The sequence below is a fragment of the Leptonychotes weddellii genome, unplaced genomic scaffold (genome assembly GCF_054177405.1).
Source record: "Leptonychotes weddellii isolate Sample4059 unplaced genomic scaffold, ASM5417740v2 HiC_scaffold_3695, whole genome shotgun sequence".
Taxonomy (NCBI): Eukaryota; Metazoa; Chordata; class Mammalia; order Carnivora; family Phocidae; genus Leptonychotes; species Leptonychotes weddellii.
Window position 1 is genome coordinate 475 of NW_027971926.1, and position 9,951 is coordinate 10,425.

Sequence of the window (9,951 nt, forward strand, 5' to 3'; positions counted from 1 at the left end):
TGGTAAGTGCTATGAAAACAAGTCAAGATGCTCTGGAAGCATAACTGGAGGTCTTACCTGGACGGGCGGGGAGTGGGGGGCAGAGGTTGCCCGTTGCCCCCAAACACCCACCCTTCCTTTCTCACTCACAGAAATGGAATCCCTCGTTAGTAACAAGGCACACATTTGCCCAAAATAAAAACAAGTGCCGCATGTGGCCAGGGGACTAGCTCTGGCCCACAGGATGTTAGTGGGAGTGATGTGCACACTTTGTGGGGCCTGCCCTGAGAGGGAAGTGCCATGCACCTACTCTTCCCCGCTGCCTCCCTGCTGGCTGGGGTGTGGATGGGAATGTTCTGGACCTTTTCTTGGTCTGTGAGAAGCTGCAGTAATGCCACTGTCTAAACTCCTGTGACTGGAGAAAGCCATTGGGACAGAAGTCATTCCTCACTCACAGGGTGGCTGGCTGATGTCATCCATGTATGTGCCTTTAGAAACACATGTACCTTGGCTGTCCCATGAGCCAGTCCTCCCCCGGTGAGTATTTCCTCTGCTAAGAGCAGGGTCCGTCGCCTAGTCCCTGGGCCTTTGCTGCAGACCCTTTGGCTCTGCAGAACCTTTTGGGACTCCCCACACCAAACCGCACACCCCCCCCATCACCTGTAGACCTTTCTCGGAGCCCTTGGATTCTGCCCTGGGCTGAATGTGCTAATAGTACAGTGAACAGTACCTGTCAATTAGGGGGAATCAATTCTAAAAACATTATTAACTTTAAATCTTCAATTACTAAGAAAATTAGTAATGTGTGAGCATGACTATCTTTGTGCACTTATCAGGTGATTTCTTTCTCACTGAACTTGATGACATGGGGCTCTAGCAGGGAAAAGAGTCACCAGCAATGGTTCCTCTTAATTTTGCATTAGAGGTGCTTTGAGCCATGGCAGAGAAGGAATAAGGGTGGTAGTCTGATTTTTATTTGTCAAGTCCAGCAGCACATCTCATGGAATCTCTTAACAGTTATTATCCGGAAGCCGTCAATTTTATTATCTAAGACAACCACAGAGTAGAACCCAGAAGAAACATTTTCTCTATCTGCAGTGGGTAGATTGGTTTTGCTTTCAAGTGTTTGCATTATTAAACTAAGCCCTTTGTACCGGAGTGATACTTTTTATCTTAGTCACGCCATAACAGAATTCCACAGAATGGGGGCTTCCACAGTAGACATTCATTTTCTCACAGTTCCGGGGGCTGGAAGTCCAAGGTCAAGGTGCCATCATGGTTGGTTCCTGGTGAGAGCTCTCTTCCTGGCTTCCAGACTACTGTCTTCTTGCTGTGTGCTCGCATGGCCTCTCCTCTGTGTTTGTGCAGAGAAACCTCTGGTGTCTTCCTCTTCTTCTAAGGACACCAGACCTAGAGGATTAGGGCTCCACCTAATGCGTATAGCAATAAGGCTTTTTTCTTTTTCTCTCTTTTTTTTTTGGGTAGGTGCCATGTCCAACATGAGGCTTGAACTCAGGACCCTGAGATCAAGAGTCACATGCTCTACCAACTGAGCCAGCCAGGCACCACTCTTCATTACCTCTTCAAAGGCTCTATATCCAAATAAAGTTCACATTGGGGATTAGGGCTTTAGCATATGAATTGGAGGAACACAATTCAGTCCATAACAGAGTAAGTTACAGAATAAAGCGGGGTAAAGATGTAGGTACAAGAGGTGGAGATATCTCAGTTTTGCTATGAAGAGGAGAAACGAGGCCGTAACTGGCGTGGGAGGCAGTGGGGTCGAGAGAGGTTCCAGAGGCACCTTCCCACTCCCCAGTACATACATATGGGAGATACCAGAGCCAAGGTAGGCACTGAGAGGTGAGTTCCAGATGATCAGCAAGTCAAAGAATGCCATGCAGTGCACTTGGGGAGCAACCGAGCAAGGTTCTTTGGCATGACTTACTCCTTGAAGCTCCTGGTGTACCTTGTTCTGCCTTGCCCACCTTGCAGAAGCTCCTGAATTTTAGCAACAAGGAGAACTAAGCACCAGCCGGCCTTCCAGGCCCGGAAGTTGGCTCTCAATTAGGCACATAAGGGTTTCCGCAATCCTGTTTTCATTTACCAAGAAACACTGAGTCTCTTCTGTGTGATGCTGAGTATTGGGTGGTGGGCAAGGGGCAAATAACATTTAGCACCCACTCTCAAGATGCTCCACGGCTGGTTGGGGGGAGAGCGACAACCACAGAACTGTGAGCTAAGTGTTGAGAGAGAGAGACAAAGTACTGTTACTACAGACTGCCATGATTCAGAATAAAGGCTTTAAAAGTCTGCATCTGGGCCTAGGGCTCCTCTGATTCAGAATTCATACTCTGCTGTGGGAGATGATTTAGGGTGATATGTGCACATCCCAGCTACTATGGATATAAGGTCTGGCAAGATTAGTAAGTGAGTTCAGCAGCTGATTTATGCGGAATTGGTCAAAGATGAGTAAAGCCAGCTGAAACAACAAAAGCCAGCTTTTGTTGACTAGAACCCAGAATATTCTAGGGATTGGGGCAGGCAAGAGGGTTCTCCAAAAGTGAACAACCCCTTTCTCAGCAATGTGGCTTTGTCCAATGTGTATCTCCACCCAGAACTCCTTTAGTTGTTCCCATCAAGAAGTTCAAATACCAATCATCCCATCGCTTGCTATGAAGAGCAAGATCTGCTATATGGCAGATCCGTGCACTTGGCCTGTTATGGACTGAATCCAAAATGTATGTGTTAAAGTCTGAACTCTCAGAATGTGACCTTATTTGGAAATAGGGTCTTTGCAGATGTAGTCAAGTTAAAATGAGGTCGTTTAGGGTGGGCCCGAATCCGGTATGACTGGTGTCCTTATAAAAAGGGGAAATGTGGACAGACACACACTCAGGGAAAACATGTGAAGATGAAGGCAGAGAGCTGGGTGATATGTTAATAAGCCAAGGGACGTCAGAGATGGCCAGCGAACCACCAGAAGCTGGGGGAGAGGCACAGAACGGATTTCCCCTCAAGCCCTCAGAAGGAACCAACCCTACTGACATGTTGATCTTAGAATTCTAGCCTGTGAGACAATACATTTCTGCTGTATACAGCACCCAGCGTGTGGCACTTAGACACGGCAGCCTGGGGGGCTAATATAGCCTCATTCAAGCTGCAGCCCCACCCATGGTGTACACAGATCTATGCCTGCATTTCTCCGGGACCACGTTGAAAGCTCCCTGCTTGGAGAAACTCCTGTTACCTGCCTTGCAGCAAGAATGGGAGGAAACCAGGAACAGGAGACAGGCAGGGGTATGAGCAGGTTTTTAAAGGAGGATTGTACATGAGCCACTTTGGACTTTGGAAAGAGGTGCAGCGGAGGGCAAGGAGCCTGCACTAGACGGCAAAAGCCTGTGTTCTGGTCTAGGCTGCTCTGCTCTTCATCTCAGTCCCTGCGATTGTGAAATGGGCTGGTCCTCTGCACTGCTGGCTGTTTTGCAGGACTTTCTTCCGCACAGTAGCTGCTCAGTAAATATTTGTTCACGCTGAGGGAAAACAACACTTTAGGTGTACCCAGCATCTCTGGAACAGGGGAACTGATCTCTTTTCCTTAAAGAAACAGGGAAATGATCTGATGAAGACTACCTCGCTGGGAAGACTCACACTTGCCAACCGTGTCCTGCTGATCTCCCAGCAGTTAGAGCTGCCCTTTTAGTGAGCGCTTACTTACTCTGTTATTTACGGGGCTAAACAATTTACATTGCAGGATCTCAATCCTCATTTAAACTAGCAAGGGTAGGTATTAGTATCCTTACTTCACAGAAGTGGAAACCAAAACTCTGAAGGGTTGAGCAAGGTGCCCAAGGTCACACAGCAGCACAGTGAGTGGAGGGGTAGGATTCAATCCCCGTCTGAAGCCCATGCCCATTCCCTAAGCACTCCCATCACTTCTCAGCTCCTGTCAGATACTCCGTGCTACTTCCCACTCTGACCATTCGCTCAATGCTGGAAGCTAGTCTGAGGACACAAAGTAAGGCTTTTCCCCGATCTCCTATCAAAGCAATACAAGCTCCCCGGAAAATGTGCAAACTACAAAAAAGTATAGTTCTTCAAAAACAAACTACAAAAAAGTATAGTACTTCAAAAAACAGTAAACACAGAAAGAATTACCATATGATCCAACGGTTCCACTTCTGGGTATACACACCCCAAAATTTAAAAGCACAGACTTAAACAGGTATTTGTGCATCCAAGTTCACAGCAGTGTTATTCATAATAGTCAAAAGGTAGAGGCAACCCAAGTGTCCACCGATGGACGAATGGATAGACAAAATGTGATATATACATACAACGGAATATCATTCAGCCTTAAAAAGGAAATTCTGATACATGCTACAACATGGATGAACCTTGAGGACTTTATGCTAAGTGAAATAAGCAATCGCAAGACAAAAATTATAGGATTCCCCTAGAGTAGTCAAATTCATAGAGATGGAGAACAGAATCATGGTTTCCAGGGCCTGGGCAAGGGGGAAATGGGGAGTTATTGTTTACCGGGTCGAGTTTTAGTTTTGCAAGACGAAGGTCTGGGGATGGATGGTGGTGGCTGTTGCACAACAAATGAATAAACTTATGCCACTAAACCTAATACTTAGAAATGATTAAAATGGTAAATTGTGTTGTGTATGTTTTACTACAAGAAAGTATAAAGAAACAGAAAAAATTATCTATGATGTCTGAGTGCAACTCTGTTGATAGGCTGGGACCACGTTGAAAGCTCCCTGCTTGGAGAAACTCCTGTTACCTGCCTTGCAGCAAGAATGGGAGGAAACCAGGAACAGGAGACAGGCAGGGGTATGAGCAGGAGAGCTACCCCATCAGATGTGAATCCCTGATATGCATGCCTATCAATATCCAGGCTGCGGCCTGCTAGCGGAGACTCTCAGGAAGGACGGAACCCACAGAACACAATCATGGCGCCTCCGGGGACCCTTACCTTACCCTGACTCCATTTCCTGCTGCTGAAGGGTCACTGAGAAGAGGTTATCAGGTTTCTGCTTAAACCTCTGGGCTGCCGCCACTTCACTACACAGGGCAGCTCCTTCCGTTTTTAGAATCAGAGGTATCCAATCCACTTTTCTCATTTTACAGAGGGGAAAAAAAAGTTAAACCATAGACCTCCTTCTCAGATAGTTGATGTCTTCTTTAATTAAGGACTTTCTTTCCAAATAGTCTTTACAATGAATGGCTGCATACTGGTAGCCCGTGGGATAAAGCTGACTGGGGACTGAATTTTATTTGGCACAGATGTTAAAAATCAGGATCGATCTTGTGCAACTCCAGGTTCTCTTGAATGTAAAGGTCTGAGGGCACTAGGCCAGCATGTCCCCTCGGCCACAACTGGCTGCACTCTCTAGCTGACCACAGCCCACTCCACTCTATCCTCTCCAAGCAGGCTCTGCTCTGTAGTTCCGATTTCCCCACTGGACTTGAAGCATTTAAGGTTAACCCCTATCTTAAAGAACCTTTCAGATCAAGAAATGCGCTTAAAGAGCGTCGGTTAGGGCAGGGCTTCGGAGGAGATTCATTCAGCCGCGGGCCAGGCCGTGCCACCGACGGTGCTGGGGGCCCTGAGCCCGGCCCTGCAGGCACCTGCGCGTGCCCGGCGACCTTCCATTCGGGGTCGATCGCTGCCCCCGCGCCAGGGCCCCCGCCCAGGCCAGCAGCGGCCTCGGGGTTCGGCTCCCCACTCGTCACGCTCTAGCTAGCGCCGCAGGCTGGCCTTGCGCGTCCGCGGGCCTCGGTGTCATCGTCGGCACCGTGGGCGGCGACACCTACCTCGCTGGGCTGCGGAGGCCCGAAAGGCTAGGCGCTGGGACAGGGCCCAGCACTCGGAGGGCGCCCTGTCGGGGGCGGTATCTCACGGTGCCAACGAGCCTGCGGTGCAGCCACCTGAGAGAGGAGCCGGTGGGCGGCCCCCTCACCACGTGGCCTCTGCTGCCATGGAGACAGCTGGTGAGTGGCCGCGCGGCAGCGGCACGGAGGCCGGGGATCCCGCAGCCGGAGCCGCTCACAGCTGGAGCGCGCGCATGCGCACAGACACCCTGGCCCAGGGAGGGTGGGCCGAGATGGGTCGAACCACTGAGCGAAGGGGAGGAGGAGCGTCGGAGGGACTGAAGGAGGACGGAGGGGGGAAGAAAATGCCAAAACAGGACCTCAAACTTGACTCGACCCCTAGAGATCATGGCCGTGGAATCCACCGGGGGCCCTGGGGTTGACCCCGGCTCAGCGCCGAGGATGTCCGTCTTCTCTCACCCCCCCTCGGCTTGTGTGGGTGGGTCCGGAAGGGAGGGCTGGTGGGACTTGCGCAGGCGCAGTGAGGGCGGCAACATGGCGTCCAGGCCCAAGCGGCGTGCGGTGGGTAGTGGGGCTCCGCAGCCTTCAGGCGTCCCGGACCAGCGCGACGAGGAAGAAGAGGAAGATGAAATGGAGGATGAGGACGAAGACGATGGAGACAGTGACGAAGAAGAGGATGAAGACGACGAGAGCGTCGACGAGGTGAGAAGCACACGCGACCCCAGTTTGCTTTATGTGTGGGGAAAAAACTTTCTGGCCGCCAGAACCGTGTGACTGAGCCGCTCGGAGCAGCGACCGCCAGCACCTGAGGGTCTGTAAGCAGAAACTGGAGATGATAAAAGTGCCTAGCTCGGGTTCCACTGGAGTCTTTTACACATTGCAGCCACAGATATTTTTCAGAAGTCTACTCCGCCGGTTCGGCCCCCTCCCACCGCTCCAGGAAAACCCACCGCAACATTCTAAGTGGCTTTCTGTAGTTCTTCGGCTAAAGCCATACAGGGGCCTGCAGTTTATTCTCTGCCCAATCTGCAGCCAGGTTCTTGTTTAGATTGTCCTCGCTGGCCTTCCTCAGCTGAGACCCAAATTCCAGAACCTGCTAAACTTGAAAGTATGTGTGAATACACTATTTTCTCGGAGCCCCAAAATAAGTGTGTCACTTACCAAGGTATGATTTAGGACTGACCTTGGGTGGCGCTTATAAGCCTCTAAGATTTTGTTTTTGGTGTGAAGCAATCCTTTCATTTATTTATGGGACACTTAAGTGGCATCACAGGCTAGATTCTGTTACTGTTTTGCAGAGAGATCAAGGAGCCCAGGCACACACAGCTTCATAGAATCTCACGTACACAGTCACCATATTTCGTCCTGCCTGAGGGCCTTAGTATGTGCTGTTCTCTGTGCCAGGAACTCATCCTCACTCCCAGCTCAAGTGTCACTTCTCTAAGGGAAGACTGTCCTGACTTTCTTAACTATTTTTCAAGCTGTGTGGCACCGTGTACCTGTTTCTAGCATGTGTACATTTATCTCCATGAATATTTCCTTAAAGTCTGTGTTCCCCCCTAAACTGTAAGCTCCCTGAGGGCAGGACCATTCATGTCTCCTTTTCTTACCTTTTCTTCGTGAGTGCCTGGCACCGTGCTTGGTATGTGGTGGTACTCAGTATTTGTCAAGTGAATGAAGTGTAGCCTCAGGTGCGTGGGCTGAATCAAGTGCTAGGCAGCCGGGGACTTCGGAAGTGATTTTGCTCTTTGCTCATCCTTACTGCAGTCAGGTAAGTAATCTCTTCTTTGTGGCTGCTGTGACCGTTTTATCCAGAGCAGACTTGCTCTACGTTGAAACTAGATCAATCTGAGTTTTTTGTTCTTCTCAGGCTTTTGTGTCAAGTGAGGAGATGGCACGAAGGGGCTTTGTAACCTGTGCAGATGGTAGTCGTGGCCATATTTTTGCCTGTTTGAAGCCTGGACAGTTCTTCAGATAACATTTTCTTCGTGTCCTTTTTCTGGCATGTTCTGTAGATAGATAGAAGCAAAAAGAGTGGCAATAGAGGGAAAAGAAAAATCTGTAAAGTAGAAAATAATGCTTGAATTATCTTAGGAAGTCGTGTGTGATGACCAGTTTTGTGTGTCATTTCACGTAGAAAAGACGTTAGGGTTTGAAGCCAACGGCCAAGAAAGAATTCTTGCGATATCTTTGGTGCAAAAAGGTGGTTTTATTAAAGCACGGGGACAGGACCTGGGGGCCGAAAGCTGTGCTGGGGTCATGAGGAGTGCCCATTATATACTTTCAAGTTGGGAGGGGGTTAGGGATAGTGTAAGTCCCTAAGGAATTTTGGAAGCAAGGTTTCCAGGACCTTGAGGGGGCTAGCTATTGTTGGGAAAAAGTCGTTTATTACTGTTTAATAAAACCTGAGTCATGAGGCCCTTTAGATGTATATCGGTAGGTCATATGCTTGGGGGATGATTGCCAACATGTATCTTGGGGAGGGGGTGGAGATAAAGGAAGTTTCCTTTTTATATATTAAAAAAGTAGAATTACAGGATCCTGGGGGTTGGGCTAAGACTGTTCCCTTAGCGAAGTATTAACATCAAAGTAGTTGAGTCCCTAGAGGAATGTCACTGTGCCTGTTTCGAGGACTTATCAGTGGGCTGTAGATAGTAAGGAAATTTAATAATTTTTCTTCTGCCTCTCCTACGTCATTATTTGCAGGAAGTGAATGTTGAATTTGAAGCTTACTCCATCTCTGATAAGGATTATGACGGAATTAAGAAGTTACTGCAGCAGGTATGGTCTTTTACCCCCTACACACAAATCTCTTCTAAGAAAATCCAGGCCATTCAACACAAGCTAGGTCAAATTTCATCCTTTTAGAATTCCCATTCTTATTCTCTCTACCCTGCAGAGAAGGAAGGATTGTTTCTCTTCCCCTCCAAGGCTAACTGATTAATATGTTAATAAACACCCTGTGTCCTAAAATACTTTCCTTTTCATGTGCTTATTATTTGAGCTACTCTACTGTTTTTCTCTTCCAGCCAAACTTTGTGGGGCAGAAGAATTCTTCCATAATAGTCCTGTCCCTTAGTGCACCAGCTGGTGCTACAAAATCCATGCTTGTTGCTTCTACACCATCCCTACCCCATGTAAGGTGGCTTTGGTTTAACCCTTCATAGCCTCCAGTGTCCAGTCACCAAATTCTTTGGCCTTTTGTCCATCCTTCTCCTCCTCTCCCCCACACCTCCTTTATTACCACTGACTGCCTCTTCGATTTCAGTGCCTTTAGCTTTGATTCTCCTAGGCTTTTCCTTTGCTCCTGGGATTGCTCTTCTGAGTTGTTTTATTAAAAAATATGCTTTGATTTTCATTTAAAATAAGTTTTTTTTCTTCTCTTAGCTTTTCCTAAAGGCTCCTGTGAACACTGCAGAACTAACTGATCTCTTAATTCAACAGAACCATATTGGGAGCGTGATAAAGGTAAGCGGGACAGTTACGTCTGTTCTGATTAAATTATTTTTTGGCCTGTTAAGATCCTCCTGATGTTTAGCTAGGGGGCCAGGAACTCAAACTGGAAAGAGGTGTTACTGGAGGAAGGGAGGCTGGTTAGAAAGCCATTCCAGTAATTTCCAAGATTACTGAATGCAGGAATCCCGGGATTGGCAATGGATAGCAAGAGAAGGGGGCTATTTGGAAGATACTTGGGAGATGAGATATGGTGGCGATTAGTGAGTGACTGGTCAGAGTGAGGGGAAAGGAGTCAAGGGTGGCTCCCAAGTGTCTGGCTCTAGCAACCAAGATTGTGAGCATGGAGGAAGAGGAGGGCAGGCGGGAATGTGAGTGTGGGTGTGTACGTGTTGAGTTTGATTTGCCTGTGATACGTGCATGGGAGGTGTGAGCAGCGGCCGGAGACTTGGGCATTCTCAACAGATGGACGGTTACCCAGGGAGGGTGGGGATGGACACTGCTGATACCACCCTTACTTGGAGGAGTAAGTCAGTGGCAGAGTCTGCAAAGGAGTCACGGTGGGGCGGCGGTGACCTGGAAGGGAGGGGCATCAATCACTGGAGGGAGCTTTTGGAGGAGGCACAGCAGGAGGGTGAGTCCTGCCCCCGCCGCTCCTGATGATGCTCTCGGTTT

At 48.7% G+C, this 9,951-nt stretch overlaps 1 protein-coding gene and 1 long non-coding RNA gene across 2 annotated transcripts; one reads left to right on the forward strand and one right to left on the reverse strand.

Annotated features, from left to right (window-relative positions):
• Positions 1 to 931: 931 nt before the first annotated feature.
• Positions 932 to 6,328, reverse strand: LOC145719284 (uncharacterized). The gene is made up of 2 exons (XR_014142289.1): positions 5,806 to 6,328; positions 932 to 2,218 (listed from the first exon to the last, which is right to left on the reverse strand). It is a non-coding gene; the product is annotated as an uncharacterized LOC145719284 (long non-coding RNA).
• LOC145719283 (BRCA2 and CDKN1A-interacting protein-like) lies at positions 6,324 to 9,740 on the forward strand. Its single transcript, XM_081810774.1, has 3 exons — positions 6,324 to 6,525; positions 8,530 to 8,604; positions 9,211 to 9,740. The coding sequence occupies exons 1-3, from the start codon at positions 6,358 to 6,360 to the stop codon at positions 9,352 to 9,354; spliced, it is 387 nt and encodes a 128-aa protein (XP_081666900.1). The 5' UTR covers positions 6,324 to 6,357; the 3' UTR covers positions 9,355 to 9,740.
• The last annotated feature ends 211 nt before the right edge of the window (positions 9,741 to 9,951 follow it).

Coding starts and splice junctions, on each gene's coding strand:
- LOC145719283 (XM_081810774.1), top strand. CDS start 6,358: ATGGCGTCCAGGCCCAAGCGGCGTGCGGTGGGTAGTGGGGCTCCGCAG. Junction 6,526..8,529: donor ACGACGAGAGCGTCGACGAG/GTGAGAAGCACA, acceptor CATTATTTGCAG/GAAGTGAATGTTGAATTTGA. Junction 8,605..9,210: donor TTAAGAAGTTACTGCAGCAG/GTATGGTCTTTT, acceptor TTCTTCTCTTAG/CTTTTCCTAAAGGCTCCTGT.